Here is a 25,652-nt window from a genome sequence, read left to right on the forward strand (position 1 = left end):
TTGGTCTCCAAAAAAACACATTTATTCCCCAAATTGAGGCCACAGATACAGAAATTCTCCCTCCTCACCCTCTCTCTACTCCCACCAGCAATTTCCAAGCATCCACAATAATATGTCTCTTTGGCCCATAAACACCCTCTGTAGAATACCTCTGTGTGGGTTCTCCCCGGACTCCAAATCCAGCCGGGCTTCCTGTTCACAGCTCAGTGTTCTGTCTGGGGTGGCTCTTCCACTGCCTTCTGGGCCAGGAGCTCGGTCCAGAAAGCCACTTCCTTGTCTTTCAGCTTCTGGGCTGCCTGGGTGGGGATGCCAATCTTCAGGTACCCTTCATTCTGGTCGAATGCTGGCCAGTGGGGCAGCCCCTCACCACTGGGGTCCCTGGGAACAGAATCAAACAGAAACCCCCCAAAGCTGTTGTGTGGTACCAACAACCATCTGAGATTTCAGGGACCCCCTAACTTCATCTCAGAAGAAGATCAGAGGCCTCCAGAGATAGGGAGCTCACCATCTTCTGGGCAGCTTGTCCATTTTTAGAGAGCTCTCATATCAGAACTCACAGGGCCAGAAGTTTGATCATCAAATATTAGAAGCTACCCCTTCCCAATATCTATCTATCTAAATCCATCTTTTCCACGAGGCTCACCCAGTCCGAGCAAAGTTGCCCGCGAAGCCCATCGTTATCTTGCTGAGATTGATCTCCTCTTCTGAGGCACCCTCTGTGGGGAAGGAGATGACAAGATTGTGCTACTCAAAGTGTGGTTCATGGTCCTTCAGCAGCAGCATCACCTGAGAGCTTGTTAGAAATTCAGAATCTGAGCCCTTTCTCCGGACCTACTGAGTGAAAAGTGGCACTTCAATAAGATTCTGGGACATCTGTGTGCATTTTAAGCTTGAGAGTTACTGATCTAAGGCACAGAGAGGGGCTGCAGTCAATACTTGAGTGGTCTGCCTTTGTCTTCTGTGCCCACCAGCCCTCGACCCTCTCCCTTCAGGGTGGCAATGCCACACCCCAGGGTTTCCACTAAAGCAAGCCCACCTCCCAGGATTGCTCTCTTTTGAGTCTTTCCACAACCTTCTTCACCCACCCACATATGCACAGAATCTGAAAAAAATAACAGAGCTGCAATGGCCCTAAGGCGTCGCCCCACCGGGGAATGCCTTGAGGTGGGTCACACACAAGTTATCTGTTATTGCATACAGTTAAGGCATTGAAGACATTTGTGATTCTTTTTAAATTATCATATTCATAAATTTAATAAGATATGAGTTTTAGATAGATAGGTGATCTATAGACAGACACACATTAGTCCTGATTCAAAGACAATACATATTCTAACCTTACCCTCACTCATATTCTCATGTGCTCTTGCCAGTGGGAAGTGAGTGGTGGCATTCTAGCCCTTCAGCAGGGCCCTGCAGGTGACCCACCACCTGTCATATTGATGCCCAGGTCTGGATTCTTAGAGTGATCATGAATGAGGGCACATGGGTACACCTTCTCCATCATATATGTTAAAATAAGAGAAATGTTGGGAACCTTCACAGTTCAACCGTATTATGGAGAATTCCAGAGATTAAGGCCTAGAAAGAAGAAGGAACTTGTCCAAAGCCACCAAACTGAGACCTGTACCCAGATCTTCTAATCCTAAGTTTGTAGTCACCAAACTGCCATCACCTTTTAAAAATGGGGCCCCGAAGAGTGAGAAGAGCTCATCCCCGTGGTCCCACATCACCGTCTTGGGTCTCATAACTGATGAGAAGCTTGGGCGGTGCTGAAACTCATACACGTAGGTGGAGGCTCCGGCATCTGAGAAGACATAGATTCATGCACAGTTCATTTTACCTGATGCACACCTGGATGGTATCAAGGTCTCTGGGGGCCCCGAGCACTCGGGGAATTGGTGGCACACCTGGAACCTGAGTACACAACAACGACAATATTAACAACAGCTGCCATTGTGAGTGTGTGTGTGTGCTGGACACATGTGGCGCTGCAGGAAACCCCTGTTTATCAGCATAACATACTGTTTCAGAAAAGTTCTGTGACTTGCTTAAGGGCAGATAGCTGGAACTGGATTTGAGCCAGGTGTTTGTTGAATGAATGAATGTTGTTGAAACCTTGGGTAAGTCTTTTCATAATAACTACCATTTTGGGGACACCAGATCAATTCACATGAACCCGTTTGCCTACTGATGCATCCACACTCAAGAACATCTACATACATACAGTTTACACTACTGGATTTCATTGATAACAGGCTAGTCTTCATTCCTTTTGTCTCTCTTGCTCCCTGATAACCCATCTGATCCTATGCTCGGCTTCACTGTACCCCTAGCTCCACTAGGTAACAAATCAGTTTGAAGCTAGCTCTGACCTTGGAAACCTTCCAAGACACATCTTCTAATATGTGCTCTTTGGCCCCACGGACCACAAAAACTTCAGGTGAGGAGTCCTTGTAGCAGATGGTGTTGGTGCCTCACCACATCCCCTACTTCTGGAAATGCCAGACTGACTTCCACCTCTGGCATCTGTCGCTCTTTGCCTGAGGTCTTTGGCCACCAGAGACCCATGTGTGCAGCAAGTCAAAGCACCAGAGAATTAACAACCCCTTGGGAATAGGCTTCAACCAGTGAGTCCTGGCAGTTGGAGGATAAATACCTGAGCTCCCATGCTGTTCACCCCGGATAACCCTGAGAATGTCTTCTGCGGGTTTCCCAGAGCTCCCCAGCTCGAGTGTCTACATGGATACTTGCTTGACAGGGCAGCATGGGTTGACTTCCTTCTCCTTCCCATGTCACTTCTCCACCCTTCTAAAGGTGTTTTCTGGGATCATCTCCCAAATAAACTACTTGTATTCAGATCTTTTTCCCAGAGTTGGCTTCTGGCAGAAACTAAAATAAGACGGTGCCCCAGCCCAGGCCATGTGGAATCAGCCTTGTAGGCCTGACTCTCAGCAATTTCCACATATCTGTGCATGCTGAGGAGTGGGCAAGGCAGACAGCAAAGCTAGTGGGGTCAGTGGCCCTTTGCTGTCCGACTTCAGGGACTTACCTCTGTGGAGCCGGGCCAAAGTTATAATTGGGACACCAAACATCAAATCCCCCATCAAGTCCAGGAACAGGTCTTTCTTTTTGACAGGGTTGTCTGTCCCTCCTAAATACTTCTCAACGGCCACTGGAGTCAGTTCCTCAGGGATGTGCTGAAATGGATCAAGAGTGAAAGTGACCCCACTCCCTCGTGAGTGACACAGCTTCTCTTCTTGCATTAATGGTGAACCTCTTGATTCCTGTGAAACCACTCCTTAAGCCTTGTGAGAGGAATAAAGCAGAAAAAAGGTGGTAGAACCCTCTGGCCCCAGTCTTCATTCTGTCATTTAACTGGTCTGTGATTTGGGGCAAGCACCTCCCTTCTTCGGGTCTTGGCCAGTTCGTGTGATTCCCTAGACTCTTACCAGGATGGGGTTGGCTTTCTGCAAGAGTGACGTGGCCGTCTTCTGGTCCAGCTTGCCTTCAGAGAGTGGGAAGCCCATCACCTGTTAAAACAATGGCTAATCAGTTGTGAATCATTGGGAATCAGCAGGAAGAATCAAACTGACCAGCCAACCAAACCAATGGAGTGTGAAGGTCACCTTACCACGTCTTTATGTGCAAGGGTCTCTGATAAGCTGGGCAAAATCAGTGAATCAAATGGACTTGCTTTATCCAGAAATTCAATGAAAAGAGGTTAAAGCGAATGTTAAGAAGAGCTGTCCCAGCTCTTTGCAGTATGTATGTGTATATATGTGTCAGACTAGAGTCCCCACAATGGCCATCAAGGCAGAGAGGGAAGGTTCAAGCCAAGTTAGTGTGGAATTGGAGGGCTCTGGGCAGAGGACACAGAGCTCATAAATACCCTCCCTGTCTCAGCTGACTGAGGAAGCCCCAAATCCTGCCATTCTGGCTTTGGTCCTTCAGTACAACCTCTTAAAATGTTCCAAAGTAAGAATTGAAGAACTCTGCACATAAGAACTCTAAGTAAATCTCTATAGTAACAGACTTGTCAAAACTCTATGCAGACTTCTAGCAGTTAAGGCCCTGTCTTTAGGATGACCCCAGCTTCCCTTAAAATGCCTGCCTGAGAAAGCTCCCTGCTGCCAGGGGAATTTACTGTTTGTTCCAGCCCAAACCTGCCGATCAGTTGACAGTTCCCTGAACACTCTCTTAAAGCAGCTACTTTAGAAATCTTTCAATTATAAATCCTTTCTCTGTCTTTGAGACGTAAGTCTACCATCCAACCTGTTTCCTCAAGGACCCGAGAGCCACCTCTTTGAAATGCAGACTTCAGGGGATGACCCTTGCTCTCTCTCAGTCTCTGTGGGAGGAGAAAGACTAAACCTCTTTGGGCACCTTGCTCCAACCTATTCCACTGCCTCCTGTCATAAAGACTAGAGGGTTTGTTGCTCCTCTGGGTAGGTGCCAATTAACTAATCCTGGTGGCCTAGACACATGAACAAACCTCCACTCCCACCCCACAGCCTTTCTTGAGTGCATCGAGCCTTTAAATAGACTCCAGCCTTTAGTTTCAGGGACTTAACCTCAGTTCACGCTGGACTCTTTTCCCCACTGCAGTGGTATAAATAATAAAACCTGTCCGCACCACTTACACTCCTGTTGGCTTTATCTTTGGCAGAAGGGACAGCCCTTCCTAGCTTGCAGCAGTCATTTTAACTCAAGAGGAAGTGAGCTCCTCTGAATCTTTGCAGTTGGATGACTAGGAGCATGTGTGAGGTTTATGGAGAAATCATGAAGGCACCAAGCCCAAGGGGAGAGGCTGCCAGGCCCCAGCCTCACACTCCTTCACCCCTGAGCTCCTTCCCTTTCCAGGCCTCGGTTTTCTCATCTGCCCTGTGATTGTCTCTACAGGCCCCCAGCATTGACATTTCAGGATTCTCGGATTGGGGAACAATCAGAGAGGGTTTGGGGACAGGTGTCCCCAGGGCCACACACCCACGTGACAGCTGGGAAATCTCAGAGAAGGTTTCCATGGATATGTCAACTTGTGTGAAGGGGATGGCTGCCCTGGACCCTTAGGGGGGTCTGGAGGAGGAGGAGCTCCTGTGGCCTGAGACGGGAGAGGTGATGTGAAGGGCAGGGGAGGGGAGTCTGAGAGACCAGCACATTCTCACCGTTGGAAGAATCCAGCCAAACTCGTGCTTGTTGAGTCCGACGACGTAGGGAACAGTGTTGAACGTCTTTTCAGCCAGAATCTCCTTAGGCATCTTTGGCAGCAGCACTCCATCAACCACAGTGGCCAGGAAGGGATAGCTCTGGGGAAGAGGCAGCATAGTGTTGTGCTTTCCCCACCTCAAGGAAACACCCACCTCCCCCCTCCGCCTATCTGAGTGTGAGGCCAACACCACAGATCTGCGTGGATTTCATCTGTTTAGCCTGTTTCGCTCCTATATCCCCAGCTCCTGAGTCAGGTCCTGACACTCATTAAGCGCTAATTAAATCTTTGCTGAATGACGGAATGAATCTCATTTAATCCGTACAACGCCTTTTAAAGTAGTGCTACTATTTCCTGGGAGAGAGCAAAGAGAACAGGATTGTATGGTATTGCACAGGTAATGTCATCGGAACCTGGCAACACCTTAGAAGGTAGGAGGGGAGGATGAAGGAAATGGGGAGGATGCTGTTGGAGTTTCCTGCGTGTCTGGGCGTTCTGGTGGAGTCCTCAGGACTGAGACGCTTGGCTTCCTTCCTGATGGCCCTGCAGACAGTGCAGCTTGCACAGCCAGTCAACCCTGCAGCCTCCCATGAGAATATCTGGGCTCCTCAGTGAAGGCTGCTGAAGAAACCCCTTATCTAGTTATCTCCATCTCCCCAAGGGGGAAGCTGTTAGTCCAGCCTTCTCCTTTGGGGGCAATTTTAGGAGCAAGAAACGTAATGAAGAAAGGGGGTAGTCTGGGCCCAGGGGACACAGAGTTGATGACTGAGAGCCCTGGACTGGGAGTCAGGGGAACAGGTTTCAGTCCTACGTCTGGTCCTCCTGGCTGTGTTATCCAGGCAAGTCACTACCCCTCTCTGGGCCTCAGCAATATGAACACAAGGAATTTCTATGACTCTACAGGGAGGATTCTTTCATTCATATTCAATTTTAGCTTAAACATATCAAGACTTAAAACTGTAATCAAGAAACCAAAGGTCATTGCCTCTCTGGAATCCCCAGTAAAATCAAGCATGAGAAATTTCTGTGAAGACAAAGGCAGACGATGTGGGTGAGAAGCTTCCTGGAGAAAAGCCGGACCCTGGCTGCCCTGGGCATGAGCACAGGGTGTAGGTGTAGGACAGGGGAGGGGGCTCTGGAGAGGACGTCTGTGGTGGTGCCTGCCCCGCCCTCCATCCATTTCCCTTTCTTGTTCCCTCAGGCAACAACACCCCCTTTTTCCTTTGAGGGGCCTCCTTCTTCCCCACTCTCAGTCCATGAATCCAGGCCTCTATGTGTGACCTGGGGTGCCCCATCTCCCTGACCACAGAGATTAGGTCAGGGATGGGCACAAGCCATGTAAGTCCAATAGAATTTACCCCAAAACTTTAGCTGGATTATTGGGAAAGAGGGTTTCCAAGCAGATAGAATATACTTCTAGAGTGCTCTTCTTGTCTTTAACCTCTCCAGGGGACACACCTGCCTGAGAGTGAAGCCAACACTGAGAGATAAAAAGCTGAGAGACAGAGACATTTAGATTCTTAATAATATCATATGTGCATCTGGATTCAGCCATGCCTGAAGCCATCTACTCCTGAACTGTAGTTTAGTTTTCAGTTAGTTACCTGAAGAGTCTCTTACAACACATTGCTTTTTCTTCTCTATGCACTTTGAGATGAGTTTTCTCATCCTCCATTAGAAAGTCCTGATTCATGTAAGCTCACAGAAATTCACCCCACCCTACACTTCTGTTTGTTGTGTGTTCACCAAGATTCCATTGATTGTAATGTTATGCTATAGCTAACAGTTCTGATCAGTATACAGCAAGCGACCAGTAGAGTCCCTCTATTATGTTTTGCAGCTCTACCAGCCAGGGGTGTGTGCGTGTGTTGTGTATTGAGGAGAGTGGGTAATCAGGGAAACATTTCCACATGATCTCAGAAAATCTCAGAAGGATAACATGGGCTCTTAGATTCTTTGAGTTTTCTCAAAGTCACCACTCTCCCCTTATAAGATGAGTCCTCTTGAGCCATACGGAGAATTGCTGAAGTAAATTTGCTTTGTTCCAGGCATCAGAAAACAGTTATGTTTTTATTCTTTGAACACTTTGGTCACCTCATTTGAGCCAGAAAAACCTGGATCCATGCCCTAGGGCCATGGTGGAGTTAACCCATGGAAACAGAGCAGAGGCCAGTTTCTGGGGGCCCAGGAGTATCCTCAGGATCCCATTGTCCACATGGAGAGTGCAGGGGCTCAGGCTACTCCTGAGTTCACATCCACACCCTCCCCAAACCCTACAAAGGTAATAATTTCTGGTGGTCCTAATGCTGTATTCTCCGGGTGTCTGGTCCTGTGATGACCCACTGCCATAGCCATCCATCAACGCTCAATTTCACCTTCTCTGTGAAGCATCCCTGCTGACTATGTGGAATGTTTCCTGTCTCTATACTACTATCACACTTAACCCCCAAAGTATATAACCCACAAAGTATGGTATGTTTCTCCTGAATAATTTCTTGTGAGCAGGGACTATATTCAATTCAAGTTTGCATCATCATCCCTTTTACCACCCCCTCCCCATATACCTAGCATGGATGGATGAATGAATGGATGGATGGAGTTGGTCAATACATGGAGTATGTGTGAATTGGATAGATAAGTGGCTAGGTGGATGATAACTACAGATAGGTGATGGATGGATCATTGATTTTAGAAGGAAGAATGATGGAGTGAAGATAATATGGTGGCTGATGATGCATGGATGATTGATAACAGATGAATGAAAGTCACAGATGGATTGATGCTAGATTGATAAAAGGATATCGATGAATTGGATAGAGTTTTGGATGGATAGATGGATAATAAGATAATGAGTGGATAGATGGATGGATGAATTGATGGATGGTTAGTTGGATAGATTAATGAGTGGATGTATGGATATTTGAGAATCACAATCAAGGAAGAGTCTCTGAAAATCTAGAAAATTGGGCAACTATTGGGTTAATTTAGGATTCTAAATTAACTGACATAAATTGTGATGACCTTTCTGAAAATCTTTGTTCTTAATGTCCCCGCCCCCCAACATTCACGATGGTAGGTACCTCCGGGAATATGTAGTGTTAAACTTCTTAAAAATACATTTGATGTTCAACATCACTAATTATTACGGAAGTGAAAATCAAAACCACAATGAGATATCACCTTATGCCTGTCAGAATGGCTATTATTAAAAAGATAAGAAATACCAAGTGTTGGAGAGATTGTGGAGAAAAGGGAACCCTCGTACAGTGCTGGTAGGAATGTAAATTGGTGCAGCCTCTGTGGAAAACAGTATAGAGACTCCTCAAAAAATTAAAAATTGAACTACCATATGATCCAGCTACTCCACTTCTGGGTATTTAGCCAAAGAATGTGAAAATATGAATTTGAAAAGATATATTCCACCCCTATGTTCATTGCAGTATTATTTATAACAGCCAATACTTGGAAACAACCTAAGTGCCCACCAACAGATGAATGGATTAAGAAGATGTGCTATATATATATATATATACATATACACACAATGGAATACTACTCAGCCATAATAAAGATGAAACCTTGCAATTTACAACATCATGGATTGACCTTGAGAGTATTATGCTAAGTGAAATAAGTCAAATGGAGAAAGATAAATATCATATGATTTTGTTCACATGTGGAAGATTTTAAAAAATACCAAACACATAGATACAGAGAACAGATTGATGGTTACAACATAGGAAGGGGTGTGTGGGGAGGGGAAAAGGGGTAAAAGGGGATAAGTGTACAGTAACAGACGGAAACTAGACTTTTGGAGGTAAACACGATATAGTCTATACAGAAGTTAAAATATGATGATGTACACCTGAAAGTTATGTAATGTTGCAAACCAACGCTACCTCAATTAAAGTGTATATACACATCTGAAAACAAGAATAGTTTTAATACAGCTGGGGGATTATCACACATTTGTCCACTGTGTTATTTTTTGACTTTGCTAATGTTTGAGATACTTCATAACAAAAAAGAAAAAAAGAAAATTGTTATTTCAGATCCAGAGGCTGACACTGCTCCTGAGAGAGGAGACAATGTTCCAGGTAGTTTTTCCAGGGCAAAGGGACAACTGAAATGTTGAAGCCTGAGGCCAAGTTTACAGGGTGGGGGCTTGTGTGGCCACAAGAATGGATGCACCTACCATCTTCAGTGATGCCTCCAGGAGCTCCTTCTCTGACTTCTGGCGCAGGCAGTCAACAATGACAGCTGAGGTGGTGGTGTTACACCCAGAAAAGTTGGCAAATTGCTGCAGAGATCACAGGCGACAGCAGGATTCAGGAGCCACGTCCCTTCCATCGATCAATAAAGAGGCGTTCCATCCCACCCTACCTGAACTGCAGCCCTCATGTAGTCATCAGCCACAACAGCAGTGAGGGCCACGCCACTCTCCGAGATGGCCCGATGGAAGAGGTCCTTGGCCAGTGGAGATAACACCTGGGAGGGGAGTGGGAAGGAAGAGAGTTTATGCTCACAGGAGGGGTCTGCAAGAGCTACTCCCATCCCAGCTCTGCCCTGGCCCCTCCCCTGGAGACCCTGGGGCTCAGTGGACATGACTGGTCCTCGCCTGGCCTGGCCTGCACCCCAGGCTGATCCTGGGACTCAGATTATCCAAGGAAACCTCCCTCAGCTGGAGGCAGCCAGGAACACAGAGTGAAGGATAGAACAGGAAGTGTGTGGCATGCATGCTGATTATAGCAATCAAGAGTATCTGAAAGAATCTTAGAAAGTCCTAGCAACACTTTAAAGACACGGTTCTGATTCTGCATTTCCATTACTCAGAATATATCCTTAGAAAAATGACTATGGAGGCGTACAACGATTTCTAAGAATGCTCATTCTGTTCAAATAGTTAAAATTGTAAATAACTCAAGGTTCCAATATTATGAGATTGGCTGAATAAGCTATTTTTCATTTTTACCATGGGGTACTATGTGACCTTAAAAAATAATATTATGGAAGAGCACTTAATGGCTAGGGAAATATTTTATTATAATGCTAAGGAAGGATTTTCTTTGAAAAAAATCATAGGTAGATGATAGATAGATGGATAGAGTGGGTCATGGAAAAAAGTCTAGAAAAATATGTCTCAAGATGTCCATGGTAAGTATCTCTGGAATGAGATTGTGGATGACAATTTTCTTCTCTGGGGTTATCTGTACTTTTCCTTTTTCTCAACTGTATAAAATATAGAAACATTTCCCTTTGAGTATCAACTATGAAACCAATACATGTTTTAAAAGTATGGTAATAGGGCCGACCCTCTGCTCAACTGTGAGGCAGCTGGAGGGGTCTTCACAGCTTCCAGCACCTTCTAATCTGGTTTTCTATCTTTGCTTCTCTCAGTGTCTCCCTCAGCCCCATCCCCCTCACCAGGTTCCCAGGTCATGTCTGTGTCCCATATCCCCTGTCCCATCCCTCCCCATCCCACCTTCTAACCCCTCCTTCCTCTTACCTGCTTCCCTCAGCCCAGCTCGATCACTCAGTCCAGAGACTGCTGCCCTCCCTCTTGGGCATGGACTAGACATCAGACCACCTGAGAGGAGGCCCCTGAGCTGTTCTTAGTGCTCGTGTCCCCTTGACACATAGATCTGGCTTCAAGCAAAACCACGACACTCTGCCCAACTCTCATGGTTGCCTCCTCTCATTCAGAATTTATACCTATACCTAATTCCCAAGAGAAGGAGGTGAGTCCTAATGTCAAAATGATTAGAAAGGAGAGAGAAGCTCAACCAAGTGAGAAGAGAGGAATGCCTTTGTAGCAGCAGCTGCTGGAGATTCTTATGGACCCAGGATGCTAAGCTGAGCTCTGAGCTTCCTGGGGGCCAAGGAGAGTTTTGCCATTAGCTCTGCACCATCTGAGGCTGTGCAAGGTGGGGTCAGCCTTAAATCCAGGTCTTGTAAGTACAGGTGCCCCAGGCTAGATTGGCTGATCTGTAAAGATCCCATCAGGAGCCACATCAGAACCAGGAACACTTACAAGAACAGAGACACTTGCACCTCCCGCTGACTGTCCGAAGATGGTCACGGAGCCGGGGTCCCCTCCAAAGTTGGCGATGTTCTCCTGGACCCAGCGCAATGCAGCCAGCTGGTCCAAGTGACCCCAGTTTCCCCGGCTGTGTTCATCCCCTGTGCTGTGAGTAAGAGAACAGGGTGGGTGGAAGCAGAGATGTTGCGGCAGGGCTCTCAGGACCACAGATGGGGCTGGGGGATCTAGGTGAGCCTTCTGGAATAAGACGGGGCCTTCACAGCCCTGACACAGGGCTCTCCACCTGCCTTCCTCTCCTGTAGCATTGTTCTGTTGTTGGTTCTACATTCCTTCATCCAGCATCTATTCATCGAGCATCTACCATGTGCCAACGCTGTTCTAGTAGCCAGGAGCTCTTCTGAGAACAAAACAGGTAAATCTCTGACTGCACAGAGCTCACACTATGGATCATAAACAAATAAAGAGAAAAGTATAGAGTATATATCAGGTAGTGAAAATGCTTTCAGGAGAAATAAAACCTGGTAAAGGAACAGGCAGAGGTGGGGCAGTGGGATCCTATTTGAGATCACATGACCAAGGAAGGCCTCTTTGAGGCTGTGGCATTTGAGTAGAGACCTGAATAAATGAGAGTATGAGCCTCGCAACTATCCAAAGAAGGGAATTCCAGGAAGAATAAACAGCAAGTGCCAAGGGCCCGTGGTCCAGTGAACAAAGTGTGAGTGTAGGACATGTAGCTAGAGAGGGCCCTGTGGCCCTTGGTAAGGACTGGATGTCATTGTAAGTAATGTGGCAAGTCACTGCAGAAGGACATGATTCTCTTTATGTCTTAAATGATCACTGTGCAGATCACACAGAGTATAAAATTAGCAAGATTATAAAAGTAGCCGTTATTACAATAATCCAGGTGAGAGACACAGAGGGCTTAGCTTAGGGTGTGTGCAAGGGAGGAGGTGAGAACTGACTGAATTCTAAATGAATGTTAAACGTGGAAGCAGAGGATTTGCTGACCAACCGGATGTGGGGTATGAGAAAAAGGGAAGAGTCAAGGCTGACCACAGGACCTTTATTCTGAGCAAGCAGAAGGATGGAGCTGCAGGAGCTGAGCAGGAGGCGCTGTGGGAAAGTGGGAGTGTTTTGGGGGAGGGGCAGTGGGAGTCAAGAGTTGAGTCTGTTCATGTAAAGTGTGAGGTGCCCTGTAACGTCCAGTGGAGACAGCAGGATGTAGAACGAGATAGTTCATATGCGCATCTGGGTTTCAAAAGGGAAGTTGGAGCTCAAAATAGAGACAGCGAATGTGCCCTCTGAGGTTGCTCAGGGCAGTAGTGGGGATGGTGAGGGACACGAACACAGAGGCCCGAGGTCAGGGAGGACCAGGATGCAGTGAACGAGCAGTCCATGAGGTAGGAGGTGGCCAGGAGCTGAGAGAGGAAGCATTTCAAAATGGTGTGAGTGATCATGTGTGGATGCTGCCAAGACTGTGTGTGGTTGTTTGCCAAGGTTGGGCCAAGATCTGGCGGGTCATTGGTGACCTTGGCCAGAACTGTCTGGTGGTGTAGTTGGGGTGAATACCTAACTGGCATAGGTAGAGGGGAGGCTGGGAGGAGAGGACGTGGGGAGAGCCAATGTAACAGTTTTACTGTAAAAGGGAGCAGAGAAAAGGGCCATGGGTGAAAGGGATTAGTAGTCTTAATGAAGCTGATACATCTCTGGACTCACCTGGGATAACTTTCTCCAGCTCCATAGGTCTTTCCAGAGAGTAGTCCCCGCCCGCCCCCCAGCCCACCCATCAGCCATCTCAGGGTCAGAGATGCTGGGGCCAGTGCACTCAGAAAAGGCTCATGGTAACTGTGTCCTGCAGGAAACCTGGTTCTGTTTCCATGGAGACTTGACGGAGAAGACTCTAGGCTTGACTCATGTGTGTGCCAAATGCAGAAGGAAATAGGATGAGAGGATCTGATATTCCCTGGGAGGGCTGTGCATTGAGATCATATGCTCTGACAACCTCTCAGATCTAGCCAACCATTCCTCACCCACAAGCATTCCCTGAGCTCCCATCATGAGTCTGCTCCTGCCTTCCTTTCCCATGAGGTAAGATGTGTAAGCCTCTAACTGCTGTGCTGCATGCTAACTGTCACTTTAGAGGTTGCAACGTGCTGGGGCAGCACAGGTGAAAAGGAGATGAGTATTTCTGAGGAGGTAACATTTGAGTAGGACCTTTCAGAATGCATAAGAGTTTGTCAGGTAGAAAAGGCATTCTAGGCAGAGGAAAAATCACATGCAAAACCTCAGAAGCAGGGGACCAGTGTGCCTGGGGAATGAGGAGGTGGGTGGAGCGCAATTATGAAAGGACTTGCAGGCCTTACTAGGGAATTTAGCAAAGATCCCCTTGAGCACTGACATGACAAGAGCCGAGTCCTAGCACCCTCACTTTGGGGGCCAATGTGGAGTGGGCGGAGTCCCATATCTTACCTGAGGAATCCCCAGATGCCCAGGCGGTACTGAATGGTCACCACCACCACGTTTTCATGGGCAGAGAGGACCCGCCCATCATAGGTTGATGCTCCACCTAGAACCAGCCCACCTCCGTGGATCCACACCATCACCTGGACAGGGAGGAAGCAAGAACACTGGTTATAAGCAGCAGAGTTGAGAAGGACCTCAACAGGCCGTCTGCTTTGGTCGCCTACCTCTTAGCAATGACTCAAGGAGCCCTGAAGTCCAGCAGTCCCCAGCCACGTTGGAGCAGGCAGTTGCTCTCCTCCCCCACTCTCCCAGCTGGGGCCCAGGCCACCACCCCACTCAATGCATCCTCGTTGCCCCTGCCTGTCTCCCCAGCCTCAGTGCCTCCTTCTTCCAGGGCTCTTCCTGCTGAGAACACCATCATGGGAACAGCCAAGGCTCAGAGGGACATCTTCTCCCCAGCACTCCCATCATCCTCATGCCTGGACCCCTCACCCAGCTCAATATACTCTGCGTGTGGCAGCCCTTGTACTTCAGCTTCATCTTAGTTATCTCCTTTGCAGTGAGTTAAACTTCTCTCATGTGTGAATGATTATCTCAAGAGACACACATGCCCGCAGTGGTGTATCTTCCAGATAGGATTTCCCTCTGCCTCCTCCCGATTCCTCTGCATCCCCAAATCCCACCGATACTCCAAAGCCCAGCCTAAAAGCCACCTCCTCCAAGAAGTCCTCAATCATTTGACTAACATGATCTGAGAACCTACTATGTGCCAGGGATGTGATGAGGATTGAGAGTGGTCACAATAATATGTAACATGTGGCTCTTGCGTTTAAAAAGCTCACATAGCAGTAAACTGAGAATGGCTAACATAATAGCATTGCAATAATTTTGTTAATAAAAACAGTCAGAACACGAGGTATGTGCCAAGTATTGTTTGAGCATTTGAAATTAAACCACCCATGAAGTAGGGACTGCTATTGCCCCATTTAACAGACAGGGAAACTGAGGCACTTAACCTGCCCTAGGTCGCACAGCTAATAAGAGGTGGAAGCGGGACTTGAACCCAGGCGGTCTGGCTCCAGATCCACATGATGGGCCACCCAGCGCACTGCAGCCAATGTCCAGGGTGCAGTAGGTCGGCTGTTAGGGAAGGAGGAAGATCTTCCCTTCAGCTCTAAGTGACGTGTCAGGAGCACTGTCCTGGCTTCCAGGCACTGAGAGAAAGCCTGATCATCGTCATTGAATCCTCATATGTGATTATTCTCCTTTTGAGGACAGAGAGCCAGGTGTCTCAGCTAGTAAAAGGCAGAACCAGGATTTAAACCCAGGTCCTGAAGTTCCAGCAACTGTGTCCATAGCTAGAGGTCTCCTGCCTGCAGGTTCCAGAGCCCCTGTTCCTCCCACACGTCTGATCTCCACCTGCCTCCAGGTGGAGCGGCTGAGTCTCAGTCATCTCTGAGTGAAGGCTGAGCCGAGGTCGGGGCAGCAGAGATTTGCTGAAGTTAGTGTTCGTCTGTGCAGCCCAGATGGCAAGACCCTCAAAGGCAGGGGCTGCTTGGTAATGCTTTGATATTCCTCCTTTCTCCTAACCCCCAAGTCTAGCTCTGTGTATTGGGCACTGAGTACAAAACAGAAGAATGAATGAATGAATGGATGAATCTTTGTTCCGACCTCTTTGGGCCAAGCATGTGCAGTGACGCTTCTAGCCGTGAGTTCACGGACACCCCCTCCACTCCTGGGCGTCATGCCGGCTGTGTCCCAGGAGGTGGCTGGGTGCTCGGAAGGGTAGAGCTGTTGGCTTGTCTCTAACATTCCTTCCAATTCCAAGTTTATTGGAAATTCTAATCTAACCGCTCTGGGTATCAGATTCCTAATCCAGCAACTAAGGGCAATCATTCTTGTCCCTCGATTAGTTTGAGAGAACTGGAAAAACTAAAATGTACACTACAGATTACAGCAAACTCCCCAGAGGTCCTATGTCTGTCATCAGCGGAAATTGAGGTGGGAAATCTTGTTTTTTCCTGTGGTCACGTGGTCTGGCTGTGGTGGGAAAAGGAAGCCCTGTGGCTCCTGAAACAGTCATGTTGCCTAATGCCCCCACCCCAAGCTACCTTCATCCTCTTCCAGTCTATACCAGAAGATCCTGGAGGGCTGGAACTCACCAGCCTTGACCAGTGGTATCCACTGCTTACCGGCAGCCTGCTCTCCTTCGTCAAGTCAGCGGGAGTGTAAATGTTTAGGTAAAGACAGTCTTCGGAAAACTGGACAGAAATGTTCTCCTTTCTGTTGGTAAAGAGGTCTGAGAGCATCTGCCCCACCACTGTGTCCTGGGAGCACCTGGGAGGGGAGGGGAGAAGGAAGAACTCCTGAGGTTCAGTCAGAGCTGAGCAAGATGTCTCCTGCGGTCAGGCCTGGCCTTGGACTGGGTGGGTTAGACCTGTAACAGAGTTGCTCTTACCACATTCAAGACACTTGAATGGGCAGGAAGTTATCTCGGGATCTGGGAGGGGGGCCACGGGACTCACTAAAGTATTCCAGGACTGTGTACAGTGAGTCCTGGCACCTGTCCCCTTCCCAGAGCCTTTGGGCTGCCCTGGGTCAAGGAGAGGAGGCTGCCCCTACACCTGGGAGAGGACCATTTCCTGCATGCCTCGGACACAGCCTGGCTCTCCACCGGGCTCTGTGTGGTGGACTGCAGGGTGACCATGTTCCTCCACCAGGTAAACCAGGTGTTCTAGTCCACGAGGGACTTCTATAAACCACAAGAAGTCACTCAAATGGCAGACATTTAGTGTATACAACAGATCAGGGATGAAATATTTGTGAGGCAACATCAGGAGAACTGCATTCTAGTCCTGCCTCAGCCACCAATTTGCTGGGTGACCTTGGGTGAGTACCTTGCCTGGCTGGCCTGAATCTGGGAGGTCTAAGCGAGGGGAGTGATTTCCGTAAGGGTCTTTCAGCCCTGACATGCTAAGATTCTATCATCAGCGCATCCCAGGCAAGGGCTCTTGGTTGCCCTAATAACAGATCTTAAACATCCCCCATAGATTATAACCGGTGGCATTCACTGAGTTGTCCCAGCATGCCAAACTTGTTTTAAGTTCTCCTGTGTACTAACTCATTTAATCCTCAGATCAGCCCCGTAACATAGGTTCTGTTGTTATCCTCATTGTATACTTGAGAAAACTGAGGGACAGGGAGATTAGAGAAACTGCTCAAGGTCACTAAGCCTGGTCACACAGACCTCTACTCTGGAGTGCTTATATTTCCAAGGACATTATAAGCAACGGTTCCTGATCTCAGTGCACCCAGAAGGCAGGCATCACTGCCCTGGTGTGTAGATGAGGTGGCTGAGGCGCTAAGGTGCTTGGACGTCCCAGCTGTCAAGTGGCAGAGTCAGAGGCTGCAAAGATGACTTCCTGATCTCCATCCTGGGCAAATTTCACTGGATCACTGAGAGCAAGGGGCGTAATATTCATAAAAGAAGAAATTCCAATGTCAAAAAGGGAGAAAAGAGCTCAATACAATTAGTATTCAAATAAATAGCAAAATTATACATATAATTATGATGACAATAATAATTATTATTTTGCCTGTCCATTAACCAAAAACATTTTTTAATGGCCCCAGCATTGCCAAAGTTCTGATGAATGGAAGTTTTCATAAATTAATGGAAGAAGTGTAGTTGCAGCATTAGTGGAGGGAAATTTAAGAAAAGGTGCATGCTCTTTGACTCAGAAATTATATTTCTTGCAACTTCTCCAAAAATATTCATAAAAATGTATGAACATTTAGCTACAGGATGTTCATTAGAGTGCTATTTGTGTTACCAAAACATTAAGAACAACTTAATGACCTCAAATAAGAGATCGGGTAAATCGATTATAATTCAATTCTCAATGTAAGGCAGCTATTAAATGTCAGGCTGTGATATTTGATGGCACAGAATGATGGTCATTATATACTTATAACCGAGCAAAGCAGGCATCCAAACTATATGTATAGTGTGATGGGATATTGTGATTTATGATAAGAAGTATATATTTGGTTTTCATCCAGTTTCTGGCACAGAGCTTCTAAAATCCTTGGCATTTCCTAAGTGATGAGAACAATAAAGGTGTCTTTTGTTATATTAATGAGGTGACTTCTGGACTACACCTGAGGATGGATACTGGTTGCCAGGAGAACCAACCAGTGATTAGAGGTTTGGGCTTTTCGGTCCACCCACTGACCTCTTGGGAAAGGAGAGGGGCTGGAGGTTAAACCAATGATCAATGGCCGATGATTTAATTGATCATTCATATGTAAGGAAGCATCCATAGGAAACCAAAGGACAGGGGTTCAGAGAGCTTCCAGGTGGGTGAACCAGAACAGGTCCATGTGCCAGTGTGCCAGGCCCAAAACTCTGCAGGAATGGAGGCTGCTTTGTTCAGGACCTCACTCTATGTAACTCTTCATGTGGCTGTTGATTCCTATCCTTTAATATACTCTGTAATAAATTGGTCATCTAGAGAGTAAACTAATTTCCCGAGTTCTGTGAGCTGCTCTAACAAATGAGTGGAACCCAAGGAGGGTCTCGTGGCACCCTCTGGTTTATAGCCGGTCAGCCAGAAGCACAGGTAACAACCTCGACTTGTATTGGCATCTGAAGCAGAGGACAGTCTTGTAGGATTGAGCCTTTAAACTGTGGCATCTGATGCTACCTCCTGGTAAACAGTGTCTGAATTTAATTGAATTGTAGGACACTCAGCTGGTATCTGAGAATTGCTTGTCGGCGTGGGAAAAAAAAACACACACACTGGAACTGGGTGCACAATCTTCTACGATTCTGTTTCTAAGGAAGAAAATATGCAACAGATAAAAGACTGCAAAAATAGAATAAAAAATATGAGCAGCAGTTCTCTCCAGGGGATGAAATTGTATATGAATTTCATTTTCTTACCTTTACTTATCCGTACTTCCTCACTTTTCTGTAATCAGCATGTATTACACTTGTAACCAGAACTACAAATAGTGAATATTATTTTAAAAAGGAAGAAAGGATGGAGAGAAGGAAGGAAGAGGATAAGAGTAGAGAAGAGAAAAAAAGAAAAGAGAAAAGAAAAGCAGGCAGCAAGAGGTAGACCCTGGAAATTCCCAGAAATGCCTTACTGAGATGAGTAAGGTCTGAATGGATGCAGGTAGGCATCCCGGTGTCTTGGGGTGTGGTTGAGGGGCTTCTTTGCCAAAATTGACCAGAGTGAATGGGACACACCAAGCATTGCTCTGCTCCTGACTAGGTGGCTAGACACACCTGGGAGTTGAGAACTTGCCTGGTCACCACCCCAAAGCACTCTCTACTCACACACTGCCTGGCTTGCCCTACCTGCCAACTATGGCAAAATTCAAAAGAGAAGAAGTAATAGAATCATTACCTCTGATCCTCCTCACTGCTCAACGCTTTATTTTCATCAAAGCACTTACCATATTCTAACATATTACTAATTCATTTGTTAATTTTCATGTTGTTCATTACCTATATCTCCTCCTAGAATGCAAGTTCCATGAAGACAGGATCTTTGTTCTGTTCACTGATGGATCCCAGGACCTAGAACATGCCTGGCACACAGTAGGTGCTCTATAACTATGTGTTGAATAGAGGGCTCCAGAATGCTGTGAGAGTTCTGGAATGTCTCTAAGGATCTACAGTGTCTTGAGGATTCTAGAACAAAGTATGAGCCACTCGGAGGATGGCCTTGGCTCCTTCCTGCGTCACTTTGAGGCACACACCCACTGAAAGATGCCAAAGCCCCCGGCTTACATGGGAGGGTAGGAGGTGGCGTTCTTCACGAAGGGCCATGGATCTGCAGGCTGCGGCGGAGCAAACCTCAGGGATCCCAGGGGGGGCTTGGCAAAAGGGATGCCCAGGAAAACGGCCACGGGCTGTGCAAATCCTTCCAGGCTGACGTGCTTCCCCAGGACCTTGCCCTGCGCGGTGTCCACCACAGGCGGCGAGGATGGGTGCCCTGCGGGACAGCGAGAGGAAATGAGGACACATCAGCAGTGAAAGGCTTGACCTGGATTCTGGGAGTCTTGCTGCTTTCAGCATGTGACCTTGAATGAGCCACCTCAACTCTCTAGGCCTCAGTTTCTTCTTATGTAAAAGGGAGAGGAGGTCAACTGTCCTTCCTAACTCCCAGGGCTGTCTTAAGGAGCAAAGTGGACATGGAGGTAAAACGGCATCAAGTGAGAAGGAAATGCAAGGAGGCGAGCTGCTGGGAGTGAAGCAGACATTGGGTTGCGCTCTCAGGAGCCCTGGAGACAGTTATCCACGAGGATCCTGGCGCTGAGCTGCGTGCTGGATGGGAGGATGGACAAGAGGCGGCCCCTCTTCTCAGAAGCTCTGAGCCTTGTGGGGAGAATGAGCCACATACATGCTCGACCCTACTGCTGGGGAGACAGTGGTCAGTGTCCTGAGAGAGGGACCAGTGGGGTCCTCCAGGAGTTAGAAGAGGGAGCGAGGGCTTCTGATTGTTGGCATCATGGAGGCGGTGACCTTGGAGCTGGGACTTGCAGTAGGTGAGACTGAGCAGGGGGAGATGGGCGAGGGGGTATAAAGGTATAGAGCAGAGAAGAGAATGTGCCGAGGTGAGGCTCTGAGACAGCAAAAGGCAAGGCCTGCCCGAGGAAGAGTGATGGCCCATGTGAGGCAGAGGGAGTCTATGGGGGAGTGGAAAATAATCTTGGGGTGAGAGAGGTTCACGTCTGGGAGGGCCTCGAATGCCAGGCTAAGGATTTGAGCTTTATTGTGGGTAAATGAGCATCAGTGAACAGCTCTGGAGTATGGAAGCGTAAGACCATCAGCTTGAGGAGGATTCTTCTGGCGGCTCTGAGCAGGGTCGTCCAGAGGGGCTGAGACTGAGGTCAGATCCCCGTCTGTTCCGTTCTTGTGGAGCAGACAGCTCTTCCTCACTGAGCTGAAGTTCCTCCCCTGCAGCTTCCACATCAGCCCTGCTTCTACCTGCTGTGGCCCGTCCTGAGCTCCCATGTGGCAGCGGCCTTGCAGACCCCTGAGCCTGCCCATCCCTCAGGCCTCCTCTTGTCCGTCCTCAGATGGTTCCAGCGTTCCTCGTAGGAAATGATGTGTAGCCTCTCGTCCTCCCAACTGCTGTACTTTAGATGTAGACAAAAGGGCAGCATCTCCCTCAAAGTGTGTGGCCAGAGCAGAAAGAATAACCCAGATTTGTTCTTAAAGAAGAAAACCCAATGCTAACCTTCAGGAGAGATGAAGTGGACAGGAGCCAGATGCCAAGGGTGACAAAGTGGGCGATGGGGTGAGAGGCATCAGCCATAGTGGTAAGAGCAACAGTTACCACGTGTGTTACAGGTAATGTTTGTATACTGAGTACTTCCTATGTACTGGATGTGTATTCCAGGACCATTAAATTAATCTTCACAAAAGCCTTCCTAGGTAGGTGTTCATATGCCTGTTTTATGGATGAGGAAGCTGAGGAAATGCAGGCAACCAGTATGGACTTTCTGAAGATGGAAAAGGGACGGCCTTGCCAGGAGGTGAGCAGTGGTCATAACTTCAAACAGCCCTGAGGCCCCTGAGCCCACTGAAGTTCTTTAGTTTTCTCATCTGAAACCTGCTTATCCTGCCTCGCCCCTTCCTTCCCACAGCAACCAGGATGAAGACTCTTGCCCCCAATTCCTCCTCTTTCCTCTGCCTCCTGACCCCCCGGCTGCCTCACCTCATGGCCCAGCATAGTGGTGGCATGCCCCTCCCCTTTGGAACTGAGAGTAGCAAACTATCTTTTAAGTGGCAGTCGGCTCCTGCTCTAATGGCCATACCAGGCTTCAAATTTCTATTAATACTGTATAGTGAAACAATCCTTTTATTTATGAATCCTTTTGTTGCACTCTCTTCATATCAGCAAATATGCTTTTTAGAAACAACAACGCATTTCCTCCTCACGACAGCCCAACGAGGTACGAACTGTCCTCATCTCCATTTTAAAAAAGGGGCACTGAGGCACAGAAAAGTGAAGTAACATCCCTAAGGACACACAGCTAGTAAGTGCTGAGCTGGGACTTGAACCCACAAACTCAGCTCCCAAAGTCGATATTTATATTCTGCTAAGCCATTCTCCATGATTTGTCCATATCCAGATTAATAATCAAGGGGAAAATAAACTGAGCTGTCAAAGTTCGCATCTGCGAGACACGAGGATAGCTGTCTTTTCTCCTGTGCTTGGGGAAGGAAGCTGGGGTTGGGTGTCTATCTTCCCACGGCTGAGGCTGGTGGCTGGGCGCTCCATGTCTGGAGGGCAGCTGCTGCAATTCAGGACCTGTCATGCCTTGGTCCTGTAAGTATCTTCTTTGGCTATTCCCCAGAGAAGGATTTCCAATGTGCCCCACCATTTGTATTTCGGGAGGACTCACCCCAAACTGTGGAAATGGCCAGGGAGAACAGGACCAGAGCGAAGAGCCACATCATGGAAGGATCTCAGCTCCTCTCTCGGCCTGCAGGTTTTTGCGCCAGGTAGAGGGGCTGTGCAGTCAGCCCCACAGCCCTGCCCCTCAGCTCCCGCCCACCTCCAGCTCCCGCCCACCTCCAGCTCCCGCCCCATCTCTCACCCAATAGTCTAATCAGAAAACAGCAAAAAGACTCTCTCCGGGGGCTGGCCCCGTGGCCGAGTGGTTAAGTTCGCGCGCTCCGCTGCAGGCGGCCCAGTGTTTCGTTAGTTCGAATCCTGGGCGCGGACATGGCACTGCTCACCAGACCACGCTGAGGCAGCGTCCCACATGCCACAACTAGAAGAACCCACAATGAAGAATACACAACTATGTACCGGGGGGGCTTTGGGGAGAAAAAGGAAAAAAATAAAATCTTTAAAAAAAAAAAAAAAAAAAAGACTCTCTCCGTTCCAAAGATCACTCTGGGTGTCTGTTGGGACCTCTATGCGACACCTGCAAAAAGTTTACCCTCTTTTGTCTAAACAGCCTGAAATAAACTCTCCGATTACTGATAGCTACAGACTGGAGAAACAACTTGTTACGTAAGGGTTGCTCCCTTCCTGGACTCTAACCTCAGTGCACTGCAAACTTCTCAAAGGCAGGCACAAACAGACAGATGCCTTTAGAGAAGGGGACACTTGGGTCTGGGGTCCTCGGAATAAGCTTGAAAACTTTTAGAGCAGCTCCTAGCCCTACCGCTGCTCAGCTGGGGAACTGAGGACAAATCTCTTCTTTCCCTGGGCTTCTATTTCATAGGGTTCTATGCTGTCAGGTTTGGAAGCACCTTAAATTGCATCCAGTCTCCTTTCTGATGCCTAAAAAAACCTTTACAATATTCCTGCCAAGTGACTCAGCCTCCTTTCACACACCTCCAGGGTGAGGGAACCCATTACCTCTAGAGGCAAGGATCTTTGAGCAGAATTTTCTTACATAAACAGACTCCATCCCTCCATAGTCCTTGGCTCTCATTATCCACCCATCCTTCCATTTGTTCAAAACTCCATTTATTCATTCATTCTTCAAACATTTGCCAAATGTTGGGCAGTATGCTAAGTGTTATAAATACAAAGATGAATTCAAAACATGTGCCGTCTCCTCAAGGAGCTCACTGTGTAGTAGATGAGACAGATGGGCTGTGTGTGGGGGTGTGTGAATTGCAATGCATTGTGAAAGCATCAAAATAGAGGGATACGAAGTGCCTGAAAAAGACAACTAAGAAAGTCTCATTTACCTGCTGGAGACACAAGGAAGATACTCAAAGCCTATTTCATAGATTCACTAAATTTCCAACAATGAGGAATTCATTAAATACACTCTGGTACAGTTGGCTAAGGACATATGATGCATTTGCTCAAACTAGTGATGAACATTTATATTTATTGACAAGGAAAGGCAGTCATGGTTTATTGTGAAGGGAAGAGAACAGATTACAAAATAGTTAGGACTGCTCTTTGGGATACAATTCGGCAGTTCCTCAAAAATTAAACATGCAGTTACCATATTTCCCAGAAATTCCACTCCTACAATGTACCCGAGATAACTGAAGGCATATCCATACAAAAACTTGTATACAAATAACATTATTCGTAATAGTCAAAAGTAGAAACAACACAAATGTCCATCAACTGATGAATGGGCAAATAAAATGTGATCTATCCACACAATGGAATATTATTCACTATAAAAAGAATGAAGTATAGGGGCTGGCCCCGTGGCGGAGTGGTTAAGTTCGCGCGCTCCGCTGCAGGCGGCCCAGTGTTTCGTTGGTTCGAATCCTGGGCGCGGACATGGCACTGCTCGTCAGACCACGCTGAGGCAGCGTCCCACATGCCACAACTAGAAGGACCCACAACGAAGAATACACAACTATGTACCGGGGGGCTTTGGGGAGAAAAAGGAAAAAATAAAATCTGTAAAAAAAAAAAAAAAAAAAAGAATGAAGTATGAATACTTGTCACAGCATGGATGACTACTGAAAACTATGCTAATGAATGAATCCATACACAGAAGGCCACATATTGCGTGATTCTCTTTATAAGAAATGTTCAGAATAAGCAAATCCATAGAGACAGAAAGTGTATTAGATGTTGCTAAGGGCTAGAGGAGAAGAGAATGTGGATGACTGGTAATGGGTGTGAGGTTTTTCTTGGAGTGATGGAAATGTCTTGGGATTAGATAGAGGTATTGCTTTCACAACTTTGGAATGTACTAAAACCACTGAATTGTACTTTAAAAAGGTGAATTTTATGGTATGTGAGTCATATTTAATAAAATAAAGAAATACTTTCTAAAACTCCAGTCATATATAATATCCCATTTTATTAAAAATACATATCTTTATTTGCACAGGAAAAATTTCAGAAGGTTACACATCTAATTAGTATTACAATAGCCATTTCTTGCCTGTAGTATTGTGAGAGTTTATACTTATTAGTATTTTCCACTTTTCTTTGTTCAGACGTTCATTTGACAAATATTTATTGAGAGCTCACTGTGTGGCAAACACTGTGCTGTGTTTTGTTTGCAGGATCTCACTTAGACCTCAAATAACCCTGTGAGTTGAGACTATTCTCTCCTGGGGCTCAGCCTGGTCGGGAACTGGCCCACAGTCACACAGCGAGTACGAGGAAGAGCTGAGGGTTGAACAAAAGCTGCACAACATTACAACCCATGCTCTCAACCACACTGCTGTGGTGTCAAAACTTTTTGAGAAGCTGACTTTCTCATGGCCTCAGCACATGCTTGGTTCCCCTGTGGGTGAGCTCAGGTGGCCTCTCTCTTCTAGAATCTCCTCCACGTCTGCCCCTTCAAAGGGCTGTACCTTCCTGCTGACACCTCCTGGGTCCTCAGGCTGCCTGGAAGGCTGGTTGGAAACAGGAGTGCTGGGGTTCCTGGGAGAGGTAGTGACCAGGTGGTGGAGGGCTTGCTGTGATGGCTCACACTTGAAGGTCCCCTCTCCCAGTGTGGACTTATCACTGAGACAATGCTGCCCATCTGGGAACGCATGCCCCAGGCCCCCCACATTAACTGGAGTCATGAGATCCGTTCCTGCCAATGGAGAGTGGGCAGATGTGAAGCAGCGCTGTCTCCATGCCAGCGCAGTAAAGAGGCAGCTGTCCCTTCTCCATGCCCACGCTGCTTTCCCAATGTCATTGGCAAGCCTACCCTTGTCCAGGCTGGACCAATATTGACATCAGGGAGAATTGGGTAACCAGCAGCCGTAAAACACATGACAATCCCAGAAAACCTCATGGGTTCTTGGCCGAGGCCATAGGTTATAGCTAAACGAAGCTTCTGGAGAACCAAAATTCAAAAAGAGATGCTCATTTGCACTAATTCTAGACACTGCGGCAGACTGGTGAGGGGGAGCCCTGTGGTTGGATGAGGACTTTGTGACGGCATTAGAGTCAGTCCCCAGATCATTGATTCTGGAAAGATTGA

The 25,652-nt window shown here is 47.4% G+C and overlaps 1 protein-coding gene across 1 annotated transcript; it reads right to left on the reverse strand.

The window, feature by feature from the left end:
• Positions 1 to 22,317, reverse strand: LOC100050685 (liver carboxylesterase). Its single transcript, XM_014738464.3, has 13 exons — positions 22,137 to 22,317; positions 19,513 to 19,717; positions 15,902 to 16,046; positions 13,716 to 13,849; positions 11,238 to 11,391; positions 9,590 to 9,694; positions 9,402 to 9,506; positions 5,166 to 5,306; positions 3,453 to 3,533; positions 3,053 to 3,200; positions 1,676 to 1,807; positions 644 to 716; positions 1 to 378 (listed from the first exon to the last, which is right to left on the reverse strand). The coding sequence occupies exons 1-13, from the start codon at positions 22,189 to 22,191 to the stop codon at positions 204 to 206; spliced, it is 1,653 nt and encodes a 550-aa protein (XP_014593950.1). The 5' UTR covers positions 22,192 to 22,317; the 3' UTR covers positions 1 to 203.
• Positions 22,318 to 25,652: the final 3,335 nt, after the last annotated feature.

The sequence above is a fragment of the Equus caballus genome, chromosome 3 (assembly GCF_041296265.1).
Source record: "Equus caballus isolate H_3958 breed thoroughbred chromosome 3, TB-T2T, whole genome shotgun sequence".
Taxonomy (NCBI): Eukaryota; Metazoa; Chordata; class Mammalia; order Perissodactyla; family Equidae; genus Equus; species Equus caballus.